The 14,882-nt window shown below is 37.2% G+C and overlaps 1 protein-coding gene across 2 annotated transcripts in view; it reads left to right on the top strand.

Moving 5' to 3' along the window:
- The first annotated feature begins 1,929 nt into the window (after nucleotides 1-1,929).
- Nucleotides 1,930-14,882, top strand: part of LOC145807545 (uncharacterized) — a 79,099-nt gene continuing 66,146 nt past the window's right edge. For both annotated transcript variants that reach the window (XM_082905957.1, XM_082905955.1), the window contains exons 1-4: nucleotides 1,930-2,576; nucleotides 3,837-3,986; nucleotides 4,901-4,972; nucleotides 5,270-5,326. In XM_082905957.1, coding sequence (XP_082762083.1) covers nucleotides 2,066-2,576; nucleotides 3,837-3,986; nucleotides 4,901-4,972; nucleotides 5,270-5,326 — 790 coding nt within the window. In that variant the 5' untranslated portion in view covers nucleotides 1,930-2,065. The remainder of the gene's footprint in view (nucleotides 2,577-3,836; nucleotides 3,987-4,900; nucleotides 4,973-5,269; nucleotides 5,327-14,882) is intronic.

Genomic DNA, 14,882 nt, shown 5'->3' with positions numbered 1-14,882 from the left:
GGGTTATAGTAAGAGGAGAAGAAAAAAGCCACTCACAACTGTGAATCGTTGAAGAAGTTAAGTGGTAGTCTTGGAGTATTGTTTCATACTATTTATTAACATATACTTGTTCAATTGTCTCTTAAAAGGAGACAATAAAACGATTAGTCATACTGTTTCAAGTAATAAAATTCAAGTTCGAGCATTACATTAGCATGCCTCATGAGAAAAAAATAATTTTCGGAATCGTGAGGGAAAAGGATAGAGAAGTTCAGCTCTTTGCATTTGATTGATTGATGAAAGGACAAGAGAACTAATCACTCACAATTAATTGGATTGGTGCCAGAGCTAGGGACGAGATCGCTGGAATTGGGGCTGCAACCGGAGCATTATGGTTGGTTGGGTTAGGACTTTGGCCATTTTAATCATTTAGTCAATGGATAAAATTGTATTAAAAAAATAGGATGCTTAATTTTTGAGGTGCTCATAGCTACCCATTATTAGGGATGTAATTTTGGCCCGTGGCCCGCGGGCGGCCCGAAGCCTGCCCACGGCCCGAGGTGGGCCCGGCCTGTTTAGGCCCAGGCCCAAGCCCAGCCAGAGGCCTTGGGCTTGGGCTTGGGCCATCGCTTTGAAGCCTAGCCCGGTCCATGAGTCCGGCCCGCTTGGCCCCACCCATCGACCCGCTCAAAGGCCCGCCCCGAGGCCCAATGTTATTTTTAATGGAAAATAATAAAATTTTGGTGAAAAAAATAAAAAAAAATTAAAATTGTTTAGGCCTGCCCAAGCCTGCCCAAAACCCAAGCCCAAGCCCAGGGGCTTGGCCCGAGGCCCGGCCCATTGGCCCGCCCAAAGCCCGAATACCCCTGGGCCTGGGCCTAGGCCTAGTTTTCTGGCCCGTGGGCCGGTCCGGGCCGGTCCGATTTTTGACGAAAACCCGCAAGGCCCAACATGGGCAGGGCAGGGCCGGGCCATTACACCCCGCCCATTGTCCAATCTTGTGTATCCCACACCCTCCCCGTAGCCATAATTATCCCATATATATGAGTGAGTAATAGTCCAATGAGCTATTGAACTATTAAATTGACATTCAATTTTGCACTTAAACATGAGAATAATTTTTATATGTTGGACATAAAATTTTATCTCGTCCCTCAATTGCACCAAACGAACATCCCTCCCTTGTGCAGGAGATCATTATAAAACTAAAATTGTGTATGTAAATAGAGATGTAAATAAGCAAAAAGAAAATACTTATCATTGTCCTTATAATTTTATAAATACCACTTCCACATAATTCTTGTTACGAATTTTTTTGAAAAAAAAAAAAACAACAACAAATAAAATTACCTTGTTTGGTGTAGATAGTTTTTCAAAAAAAGGGGTTTCTGTTTTTTGTATTTTTTTTATTATTTTAAGTGAATTTTTTTTAATATTTTAAGTTTTATTTTTTTAACTTTTTAATTGCACATAATCGCAATGAACTTAAAAAGTAAAATATTTATAAATTTTTTTTAAAAAAATTCAATAAATACAAAAAACTAATATGTTTTCGTATTCTCATGTATTTATTAAAAATAAATTCACAAATATTTTACTTTCTTAGTACAATTAGGTTGAAAATTTGTATATATATATATATATATATATTAAATTTAAAAAAAAACACAAAAAATAAAAAATTTAATTTTAAGAAAACCAGTCTAAACCAAACAATTGGTACTATTTTCCTTGAATTAAATATAAAGATGAAAAGATCAATTGATGATTGCATTGGATTGATTCTGATCCAATCCCCAATGAAGAGAATCATGACGCACTTACCATCCTCTGTAGTCAAAGCAAAAGAAAAAGAAAAATGCCACATTAAGTAGTTGAAGGAAAGAATTAAAAAAGCAGAATTCTTTGTTTTCCTTGGCTATATATATAGATGTAGATGTAGATATGTGTGAGTGCATGTGTGTGATATGTCTATCTGCTGACTTAGCGAGTGAGCTAGATAGCTAGGTACATACAGTAGTCATATATAAAATTATCCGAGCCTCCTTAGGTGCTTGGGGAACAAATAAAAAATTAAACGAAGGCAATGGCGATGCAAGAGGATGAAAAGGATAGGATTATACAACAATTGTGGACAAGTGTGATGGCGGGTGAATGGGATAAGGTGGGGGACATATATCAGGAAAATCCTGACCAAAGGGTTCAAGGTGCGGCGATCACAATTTCGGGGGATACAGCTTTACATATGGCTGTCTATACAGACCGCGTGAAAACTGTGGAGAGGCTGATTAAAGCTCTGGGTGATGGTGTGAAGTTGGTCGATGATAAAGGGAACACTCCTCTTCATCACGCAGCGAAGATTGGGCAAGTGGAAATGTTCAAGCGCATTGCTCTTTTGAAGCCCGATCTTCTTGCTGATCGCAACACGGACGGTGAAACTCCTTTCCTCGTAGCAGCGCTCCATGGTCACGAAGAAGTCTTCAATATTTTTCGGATCATCTGCTTCTCTAAAGACGCAGACAACTTCACCATCTATTGCAGACGGAACAAAGATGGCAGAACTCCTCTTCACTGTTGCATCGATGGCGAATATTTTGGTAAATTTTATATAATAATAATAATAATAATACATTTACTTACAATACTCATCATCATAAAGGAAAATTATTAGATACTCCTGCAATATTATGTGTTCATACTCTTTTACAAATTATCATTCACTATGTCCCTCATATTTCTTAACCATTTAATACAAAATTATAATACCCCACATTTTTTTCAAATCATAATATTATAAAAACAGTTTTGTATTGCATGCATACGTAATTTATTGTTCAATGCAACAAATTTATTATTATTATTTTTTAATTAATTAATTAATCAGAGAAAGAATGATTCTTCCTTTGTATTACAGTCCAGTTTGGTACAATTTGAGCATAAAATTATAAATTAAATTGCGAATGACAGATTCACAAATAATCAAATTATAATTTGGACGGTTTTAACTTGTTAATTGATTGAAAATTAATCTTAAACAATTATCAAGTACGTACATAATATTTTTCGTATATATAACACTAACTAATTTTACATAATATTTTCATATATGTAACACTAATTTATAATAAATTTCATATCTCAAATATCTCTCAAAATGATTTTTACTTTGATATTTCATTAGAGATATATATAATAATAAAATATATATGTATTAATTATAACAAAGCGGGGCTGTTTTAAAGGCTATAATTCAAATTGCGGATCAAACTAACCCGCGGTTAGGGGGCAAATCGGTATGGCTTGGGTAGTTTTAATGAATTAGGTAATGTTTTGCACAATACTACTTAGGCTAAGTTTGGGAACTACCTAAAATAGTTAAAAAGTTACTAAAAAATGAATTCATCTCTCTATTTTTTTGCAGGTCTATTCATCAAAAATAAAAAAATCAACCAAAATAATTAATTCTCAAAACAATTCTATTGAGTCAATTTCCACTTCTTTGTAATTTCTCACCACCTATATTCCGGCATATTATTGTACTGTATGGGGTAAGTAACATTGATAAATTCTTATAATATTGCTATAATTACATTAACATTTTTAAAAGGTGAATGCATATCATATATAAAGATATAAAAATAAATAAGATAAAATTTATATTTTTTGTGTAATAAAAAATATCAATATCATTTTTATATCATTTCAATAATAAATTATTGATGAAAAAAATTAAATATTATATAAATAAAAACATTAAAAAGAGAGAGAAGAAGAGAGTTATTGGTGATGATGATGATGATGATGATGATGATGATGATGATGATGATATTATGCCTTTTGGTTAATTGCTTTGGCAGAATTCGCATATCAATTCGTGTCGCGTTTCCCCCAGTTTTTTGACGCTGTTGACGATCAAGGGGATTCCCCTCTCCATGTACTAGCCAGCAAGTACTCCGCATTCAAAAGTAGTAGTTCGCTTACTTGGTGGGAAAATTTCCTTTATAGCTGTAAGCAGTACCAACTTGCATTGTTTATTTTAAAATATATAAATTGTCATTATTTTTTCAGTGACAAATTAAAATATGAATAGGTTATTATTATGGATCGTTCTAATTTTAAAATATATATATTGTTATCCATTTTTCTAGTGACAAATTAAAATTTTGAATAGGTTATTACTATGAATCGATTTAATATTTTTTGAATAAAAATATATGAAATATGTGATAAAATAAATCATTCAGATTATTGAAAGAAAAAATATTGAGAGTTTTAAATTAAGAGTTCTAATAATTCTAATTAGTGTGCGGGTCTCATATGATGTGATATTTTAACTTTAGTTTTTTTTTTTTACTTTTTTTTTCACATCATTAATGCTCTTTTCAAATTCTCAAATTAAAAGAATGTGCTATCGAAGGAAGAATCTTGATGGGTCTCACGGACCTAAACAACATCCTTCCGTCACTAGATAAATGACCCCTTCCCTATATAAATTCTTCAAGTCATGTCTGAGAGTATAATAGAGCAATACTAGGTATCATGAAAAAATTTTCATGAAAATGATCATGAAAGATTTATGACCCTTGGATTACACTTAAAATAAAGCACCACACACTAATCAAGGTAATCCAAGGGTCATAATTCTTTCATGATCATTTTCATAAAAGTTTTTTCATGATCCCTAACTGTTCTCTAATATATTTATCTACACGTGTTCCCACTGGAGCAGATTAATAAGCATAATTTATTGAGTTATGGTAGGAATTCTAAATAAATTATCAAATTTTTTATCAAATCTCTCACATGCGTGTGTGATTTATTTGTGTGAGTCTCACACCCATGTGAGAGATTTAATAAAATATTTAGTAATTTATTTGGGATCCATAATATTTTCCTAATTTATTTATTTCTGCTTTGCAAGGTATACCAGATGAGAAACCAATGAAGTTGAGCGATCACAAATATGAGGAACTTGCCGACCATATTTTGCAAAGTAAGTCTAAAATTATATCTTTGCTAATTAATTAAAAAATGGACTAAACACATTTGATTTAATGGTAATTGGGGTGGGGGGGGGGGGGGGGGGGGTCGTACGTCTAGTGTTTGATAAACTAATTGTTAACATTTGAGCATACCAATAGGTTAAAAGTTGGTTTTTAAAAATTTTTTTAAAAAAAACATATAAAAAAAAGATATGGTATAAATCAAACAAAAACCAAAAAGTCAAATTAAGGACTTTTAGCCGAGTTGCTAAAACAAGCCTAATTTCTTTCTGTTTTGTATGGACTAGGTGGTGTTCAACGGAAGGAAAATGATACCCATCGTGGCACTAAAAAGTATTCAACTGGTAAGTATATATACCCATACGTATGGTATGATTGTTGTCATTGAAACAGAGGAACAAACGTTGCCATTTCATGTACCAATATTGTCGAATCATGATACGATTATGTATGTATAGATCATGTATGCATATTGGAAGATATGTTAACATATATAATTATAGATAAAAAAGAATTGCAAAAAATGAGCTAATAAATCATATAATCAATGATCAAATTGGTCAATAAAGTGTATATAAATTCAATCAAATTAGATTCATAATAGTAATTTATTTTTTTTTTGTAGCGAAAGAGTATGGAAGTTATTTTTTCTTACAAGTTTATTTAAAAGTAAGGGTACATTTTTTATAGATTTCTTCTCAAAAATTCTATTTTTAAGTGTTTATAAATTAAATATATCTGAAAATTATAAACATAATTAATTAAAAAATAAAAAAACTTAAAAATAATAGTCACTTAAACTTTTCTTTATCGTCTCCATTCCATATATTTAATAAAATATTTTCATTACATATTTAATAGTTATAAAATAAAAATACAAATTTATAATTGTAGTGGGTAAAAATCAATCCACTTGGCTGAGGCAGCGACGTGGTGGTTCCTCCTCTACTTCGGACTTGAAAATCACTCACAAAAAGGTAAAAGGTGGCTGGTTGGAGCAGTCTCGGGTCCCTCCGATGCCTAAATTAGTGACCAAATAGACAGAGGTGCAAGGTGACTAGAGTAGGGTTCAGATTCAGGTGATTGTGTACCTCAATTGTGCCAATTACCTCCCCTTTTATAGCGTGCTCCCATTAGCCGTTATGGGTTGTTAGGCTTCCCACCACTCCTCACGTCACCCTTTTCGTTAGGGGTCATGTCCCGCTTGGTGCGGATTTCTAGGAGTGTTGTGCTTGAAATATAGAAACATGGGTTTGACTAGGTCTATGTCCTCCTAAGGTGTGCTTTCTGACGCCTTGCTTTTGTTCTCAAACTTCCATGATCCATTCTGGTCCTGGACCCCTGATCCTGGACCTCTATACCAGACTCAAACCATCCAAGGCTGAATTTCCTACATTCTGGTGAAGTTGTCTTCTTGTTGTGCCTGCCAGTTTAGGAATTTCAATCCTGCCTTGGCTCGATTTATTTCAGCCTATTACAATTAGCCCCCAACTCCAACGCTTTTTTTCCTCTCCTGGATTCAAAAAGGCATTGGTGTTTACTTCTTTGGGGCGACTGCTAGAGTCCTAGCCCATAATTCTAGGACTTTAAGATAAGCATTTCAAATTTTCAAACGACAAATCCTTGTACCACCAAAACAGTGGGTGTTACTTCACTTGACACATTGCTACTGCTTCCAGCCACATGGCATCAGTCCATTAGGTTCAGACCGACACGTCTACAAAATGAAACAACAAATGCATCTGCAAAATGAAATGACTAACGCATCTATTTATAATCATTTCTGATGTTATAAATCTCCCCCTTTAAACCCTCCAGTACTCATCAATTTTTCCCAAGGAGATCAAGCGAGAAAGAACTCTGACTATTTCATCTTCCTTTCCGATGAGTTTCTGCTCCGATCTTTTGTTTCCAGTGACTGTAAGTCCCCTTTTATTTCTTTCTTGACTTCGATCTTTTTCTGGTTCCATTGGTAAATACCGTGCTCTTCTTGAATCTCTTCCTACCTTAGCCGCCTTCCGCGAGCGATATGGCAAAATTGACGATGTCCACGTCCCTTTGTGGAAGGACTCTGATAACCTTGAGGGTGGCCCAAACTATACCTGCATGCCACTCGTTGCTATTACTGAGGGAGGGTGAGGTTTCTCCTTAATCCCCTCTTAAGAGAATGCATGAGTTCTTGGTCTCTTGCCCCCTTTTAACTCTCTGCCAACATTTACAGAGTTGTTAATGGGGTTTATAAACTAAACCAAGCCTAGGGCACTCATCTTAGGCAAATGAAAATTTTGTATGTTTACGTGCTTACAGCCTATAACGCCAAGGCCTCTACTAAGGACCTAGAAACTGGGAATTTGAGAGCTCTCCCAATACTTGGCCTATGCCCAGAATCTTCGAAAGAGCAGGTTCCATTCGCCTATTTGTCTTCATTTTATTTGATTTGGATTTCTGACTCACTCTTGACTGTTTCTTCCCTCTCTTTCAAATCCCAACATTAACATTGTGAAACATCTCCATGAGTACGCCTTCCGTGTGGGAAGAGCTTGAGAAAGTCTAGAGCCTTCCTAAAGAAGAGAAGTCTGCCCCCAAGCTCCTTGGTTTCGAATCCACTACATCCCATCTTAAAGATGAGAAGAAGTCTTCTCAAGCTTCTTTTGAACAACAAAAGAGTTCTACCAGAGGCCCTAGATCCAGACGAACTTCTGAACATATCATTGATCTCATAGACCCATCCACGGATGTTGAGGTTGAAGACCTAGCAACTTCCTTTGCACGCCGTTCCTCTAAGACCTCTTGCACACCGTTCCTCTAAGACCTCAAAAACTACCACCCCCTTCTATCAAGAAGAAAAGAAAGTTGCAGAAGGTCGCAGAAATCCTTGCGATGAAACGTAAAGTGGGAGCAACCCTTTCTACTGCTGTCACCGCCGCTACTGGGGAGTATGTTACTCCTAAGTTTGTAAAATCAAAGTATTCTACCTTGGCCGCTAACATTCTTGTTACCAACCCAGAAGATCCTGCTGCCAAACATCCAAAAACACAAGATGGTAGCAAAACAGTGTCTTACGAGGTTCCTGTTGATCAGTTTAGGCCTCAAATGCTGCTTCTCAACTGCCATTATGTGTCCAAGAGTGATAGCCTCATGGAGGTTCCAAAACTAGGCTTTCGACCTTGCAAGGGGTTTACCTTTCCCAAGGACATGGCCTCCCTTCAGTCATTGGATGATGCTTCCTTGATTCGCATTGATATGGTCAGCACAGTAAGGGTGAGTCTTTTTGTACCACAACCCTTCTTGTTCCTTATATTATCTTAATTGGATTTCCTTAGCCATTTCTTCATTTGGCAGGCTATCTAGGTTTGTGACGAGAGTCAGTCCAGAATGGACTCTTACAAAGCTAAAGCTTGCATTCAATCTGTCAAGGCCTCTAGCGCCTTGAAATGTGCCATTGAGATGGACATGAAACTACACTTATGGCTGACTAGTTCCAAAAGTTTAAGGCTGGAAAATAAACTGTTGAGGATGCAACCTATTTGGCTAAAGCCCAACTTGAAGAAGCCTAGGAAAACCTGGTCTCTGCTCTCATTGCCAATGAACGCCAAAAAATGAGAAAAAAGAGAAACTAGAGAAATGCTGCAAAGACATTAACGAAAAATATCTATCGCAAATTTACAAGCTTCAAGACGATCTGTTTATTGGTGGTTGGAAAGCTGATCAGGTTAATGCTGAGATTACTCCTGACTCTTCTCAATACTCTGAACCAATCCTGCCCTAGAAGAAAGACTCGCCGCCAGTAAAGGAAGCTGAAGAGAAGGAATTTGAGGAGGAAAACCCTGAAGAGATGGAAGCTGTCCAAGATAAAAAGTACTCAAAATGCTACTGCCCCCGCTAGTGAGGTTAAACTTCCTGCCCCTGAACCTCAAAACAAAACCTCCTCTAATGCTCCATTTGTTCCTCCTGCCGCATAAATTCCTACCCTTGCTGAAGGCGGGGATATTAGAACTGTTTGTTCTAGAGTTGCTGAAGATGATGTCGCCAGGATGCCTGCTATGAAAGATTAAGAGACTTGTTTTTTCCACTTTTTATTTTTTCTTAACTTTGGCCTAGGAGTTTTGTATGGCCTAATCTATTTTGAAGTGATGCTGTTTTGGGACAATTTTTTATAAACAGTAATTTTTGTGTGCGTGTTTTTTGTCTAAGTATTTAATACTTTTCTAAATTCTTTTATGGGCTGAAATGGGTGTAAGGCACCCCGCTCACCCCTAGCTTGGTTGGATTTGAAAACGAAGGCAACCAAGTTATAAAAATTTGGCTAAGTAAAAATTTTATTTGGCTAAGTAAAAATTTTCTACAAATTTGGCTACCTTTGTAAATAAGAAGGTCTTCTTTCTTGGACTTTAGAAAAAAAAAATAAATAAATAAATCATTTATGTCCAAGAACCACAATCTGGGACAGGATTTGATTGCTTTTTTTACTCAAAACTGAACTACATTCCTAGGCAAGAAGGTCATCTTTCTTGGACTAAAAAAATAATTTTTTTTTTTTTTTTAAAGTCTAAGAACTTCAATCCAGAGCAGGATCGTCCTACTTTTCTGATTCAAAAACCTTTCTACAGTCCTGAATAGGAATGTTCCTATAAACACTTATCTTAAGTTTAAGAACAATAATCTAAAGCAGTATTTGCCTACTTTCATGGTCTAAGGAATTTTGGATGGTCTATTGTTGTACAAAAACATTGCTACGATCCAGGGCAAGATTGGATCCTGTACTAGATGGTCCTCTATTCTTGTACTCAAGCAATTGTCATAAATTGTACTTAAGTAAAGAACCAGTCAAAACAGAATTTGCAAATCAGAAGCTTCCATTAGAATTACGGATTTACAAATTATTCTTGAAACAAATTCTTAATGAAAATAAATCCTAAGGTTTACAGTGTTCCAAATATGAGGTACAACCTTGCCTTCCATGTCTTCTAAGTGATAAGCTCTACTTCCTCCCACTAAAATGATCTTGTATGGGCCTTCCCAATAAGGGCTTAATTTTCCATCAATTAGTTTCTTCTGAATGCCCAGAACTCTTTGTAGGACTAGATTTCCAAGTTGGAATTCCTTGGAGTGGACTTTCTTGTTGTACCCTTTTGAGAGCTGCTTTTGATAGTGCGTTAGTCTAACTAGAGCCTTTGCTCTCTTTTCCTCAACTAAATCCAAGTTGCAAGCCAGGGCCTGTTTATTCTGCATCTCTAAATTTCTAATCACATGGTAGGCAACCCAACTTCCAATGGAATAACAACTTCTGTTCCAAATGCCAAAGTGTAAGGCGTTTCACCTGTTGCTCTTTTGGGACTTGTACGGTAGGCCTAGAGGACATTGGAGAATTCGTCAACTATCTTCTTTTTAGCCATTGTAACGCTTCTTCATTCCATCAAGTACAATTTTGTTGGAGGCTTCTACTTGACCATTACTTTGAGGATAACAGGGAGTTGAAAACAAATTCTTTATTCCTAATCTTGAGCAGTAATTTTTGAAGAGGGTGCAATCGAATTACGTGCCATTATCAGAGATAAATGCGTGTGGTATGCCAAACTTGGTTATGATATTGCGCCAAGCGAAATTTTTGATTTCTTTGTCCTTGATTGTGATTAGTGGCTCAACTTTCACCCATTTGGTAAAATAATATATGGATACCAACGGGAATTTCTTACCTCCCGTGCCTTTCAGAAGTAGGCCTATCAAGTCCATTCCCCATTGGGCGAAAGGCCCAGGGCTAGTCAGCGAATGAAGATCAGTTGCCGGTTATTAAAAGAGAGAAACACTGACATTTATCACATTTTTTGACATACGCCTGACTATTCTTATGCATGAATGGTCACTAATAGCCCTAAGTTATTGCACGTTCTACTAAGGACTGCCCCCCCAGTGTGCATTCCATAAATTCCCTCATGTAGGTCATATAGGATATTTTCAACGAAGGCTAGATAGACATAGCATAAGTATGGACATGTAAAGGATTTTCTGTACAGAACTCATTTTTCTGAGATCCAGAATCTGGGTGCTCTTCTTTTGATCTTGTTGGCCTCTTTCCTTTCTTCTGGGAACTTTCCTTCCCTGATGTACTTGATGATTGGATCCATCCAACTGGGGCCATAACTAGTGCACAGAATTATTTGTAGGTCCTGCGCTGCTTGTGGCGAAGTGCTGGACTAAGTTAAGAATTCGATTGCAATTGTTCTAGCCTCTACCTTCTCTACTGCTGAGGCCAAAGTGGCCAGTGCATCAGCGTGGGTATTTTGTTCTTTGCCTATCTAGATAATCCTAAATTTTTAAAAAGACTTAATTGCATTCTGGACCTTGTTTAGATAAGCTTGCATCCTTTCGTCTCTGGCAATATACTTGCCAGTGAGTTAGTTGACCACTAATAGGAAGTCACAATGTATTGTGAGGTCTTGGACGTTGAGAAGTTTTGTGATCCTTAGTCCTGCAAAAAATGGCTTTATATTTTGCTTCGTTATTTGAGGCTTTGAATCCAAGACAGATTGTTTGTTCGTGCAAAATACCTTCAGGGAAAAGCAAGGCCACTCATGCTCTTGCCTCTTTTAGGTTTGACGCCCTATCCATGAAGAGTTTCCAGTTGTTTAGGTCCCTTACATATAACTTCTATGTTGAGTTATTATCCTGTCCTATCTGATCTTGTTGCCTAACTTCTATTGTGCTAATTCCAACTCTTGTTTCTCCAGTTGTAATTGTTCTGCTTGGGTTGCACCTTGTGGCTCCCTTAGTTCTATAGTTCATGACATATCAGTTATAGAACGCACTTAAGATTGTTCAATTGAGAACTCTGCGAGCCAAGACTTGAGCTTTGATAGCAGTTCTGGGCTAAAAAGCAATGTTGAATTCTCTCAATTCTACAGCCCACTTAGCAATGCACCTAGAAAATTTAGTCTTTTAAAAAATCCTTCACAAAGGATGTTGGGTTAGCACTGTGATGGAGTGGCCTTAGAAGTAATGCACAAGTTTCCTTGCAGCAGTCATCAAAGCTAGGGCTAACTTTTCTAAGGGTGAATATCTGGTTTCTGCACTGTTCGTAGTCTTGCTGGTGTAGTAGACTGACAGTTGGTAGCTTTCAACATTTCTGACCAAGACTGAGCTTATTGCATACCCTGACACTACTAAGTACAGGTACAACCTTTTACCTCGTTTTAGGTTTGATAGCAGAGGAGGTAAAATGAGGTACTGTTTTAATTCCTCCAACGCTTGATTGCACTGTTTATTCCAATCTACTTCCTTTCTTTTCTTGAGGAATTAGAAAAAGGGTTTGCAATCTGAGGAGTGGCTTATGAAGCGGTTAAGTGCTACTACCATCTCTGTCAACTTTTGCACTTCCTTGAGCTTGCGCGGTGGCTGTAAGTTGAGGATAGCTTTCATTTGTTAAGGGTTTGCTTCGATCCCCATTTTCATTACTAAATAGCCCATAAATTTTCCTGATTCAACACCAAAGGCACATTTAGCAGCATTCAGCTTTAATTTATAGGTCTTGAGGATATTAAATGTGGTCTCCAGATCCCTTAAAGTGTTCTGTTTCTAGTTTGCTTTTGATAACTATGTCATCAATGTAAATTTCCATGATTTTTTCTATCTGGTCAGAAAACATGGCAGTGACTAGTCATTGGTAGGTGGCTCTAACATTTTTGAGCCTAAAAGGTATCACCTTATGACAATACAGCCTTTGGGTAGTTATAAAAGTAGTGTTTTTCTGGTCTGGCTCATACATTGATATTTGAAGGTAGCCTCTATAGGCGTCCAGAAAGCTCATTCTAGCGTGCCAGAAGTTGCATCCACTAATTGGTCGATTCTTGGCAATGGAAAGCAATCTTTAGGGCAGGCTCCATTAAGGCTTGTAAAGTCTACACACACTTTCTGTTTTCCATTCTTTTCTTAACAACAACAGTGTTTGACAACCAAGTGGGATAGTGCACTTCTTTAATTGCCTTTGCGTCTAGAAGTCTCTCGACTTCCTCAACTACTGCCTCAACGTGATCTATGTATGACCTTCTACTTTTCTAGACTACTAGTTTATGCGTAGAATCAATGTTGAGATAGTGACTGATATTATTGGGGTCTACTCCTGGCATCTCATAAGGTATCCAAGCAAAGATCTCAATATTATGCATTAAAATTTTTAAAAGAAGTTCTTTATCTTGCTCGGATAAGGAAGATCCAAGCAGAAAGTATCGTGGGGTGAGATCTTATACGAGCAAGAAGTACTTTTCTGGATCGTGGGGTGAGATCTAGATTTTGTGAAGCTCCTCTACTACGCGTTCCTCTAGTTCTTTACCAATGCTTCCCAGGGTTTCTAAATCTAGAACTTTGACTGAGCAGACTCGTGTCTGGGCTAACTTGACTGCTTTTTGTCCCAAGGCCAGCATCACACAACACCGTGCAGCTACTTGGCCTCCCCGAATGGTCTCAATGTTTCATTTTTTGTTGAGAAATTTCAGGGCTTGATGAAATGTAAAAGGCACTACCCTGAACTGATGCAGCCATGGTCTGCCCATAATGGCGTTATATGGTGAGGGTACATTCACAACTAAGAAACACATTTCAAGACATACGAATCCTACTCTAACTGGTAATGTTACTTCTCCAATTGGCCACACAGGATTTGAATTGAAGCCTAAAAGCGGCAAGTCAACCTTCTTGAGATCCTATTCTTTAATACCCAGGTTTTGATAGAGTTTGTAGTACATGATTTCTACCATGCTTCCTTCATCCACTAATATTCTTTCCACCTCGAACCTGTCAAGATCCATCTTGATGATTAGAGCATCAAAATGAGGCTGGACCAGCCCTTATATGTCCTCTTCAGAAAATGAGATAACTAGACCCTTAGCTCTGGTCTTAACTCTTGGCCTTTTGTGCCCTAAGGAGTATTCTACCTTGTAAACCTCTCTAAGATGTGTTGTTTTCTGCATCTTTTCCCTAGCTTGTGCTATTCTGTCTGGATGCGCAACTCCGTGGATAATGTGGATCATCCCCCTTGGGTGTTCTGGTGTCACGTTGTTTCCTTATTGCTGATTGTTCTGCCCATTTTGTTGTTGTTCTCCCAGGAATTCATTCAAGCTTCCAACAGCTGCTAGCTCGTCCAAGTATGTATTGAATAAAAAATAGTCTTTTGTCTTGTGTCCCACATCATTATAGTAAGCACATTTTTCTCGTTGGTTTCGTGTTTTTGGATCTCTTTTCATTTTGGCTCACCATTTGAACTAGGGCTTATTCTTGATCTCTGGAAGTATTTGCCAAATTGGAAGCCTAAACACAGTTTGAATAACATAATCTGCGTCTTTCTTCTTGGTGGCCTGACTTTTGACTTCTTTTACCTCCTTGTGCTGAGTACCGATCTTTTGTGCCCTAGTTTGTGCGTTTCTCTGTCCTACAGACTTCTGATCTTCTTCTAGTTTACTGTACCGATCGATCTTGAGCTGCAAATCCACAACAATTTTGGACGGGATTTTAGTTAGCGACTACCACAGTTTTTCCTCTGGTAGAAGCCCTTGTCTGAAAGTTGAAATTGTCACCTTATCTAAACAATTCTCTTCTATCTCATGGAAAGTTTCCCAATAAAGCTGAGCATATTGTTTGATGGTCTGATCCTCCATTTTCTTTAATGCCATGAAGGTGTCCAGCCCCTTTGCCCTTTTACTGTTTGCTATAAACAGCTCAGTGAACTTATTTGCTAACTGCTTCCAACTATCAATAGACCCTACCTAGAGTTTGTCATACCAGGAACATGCTATTTTGCCCAAACTAAGAGCAAAAATTCTACACATAAGCGCTTTATTTTCGTTCCAGAGAGCCATGGCGTGGCAATAATGGCACAAGTGGTCTAGGGGGTCTAACCTCTCATCATAG

The sequence above is a fragment of the Camellia sinensis genome, chromosome 14 (genome assembly GCF_055761805.1).
Source record: "Camellia sinensis isolate YWXY chromosome 14, ASM5576180v1, whole genome shotgun sequence".
NCBI lineage: Eukaryota > Viridiplantae > Streptophyta > Magnoliopsida > Ericales > Theaceae > Camellia > Camellia sinensis.
This window is presented reverse-complemented; position numbering and strand designations above follow the sequence as displayed.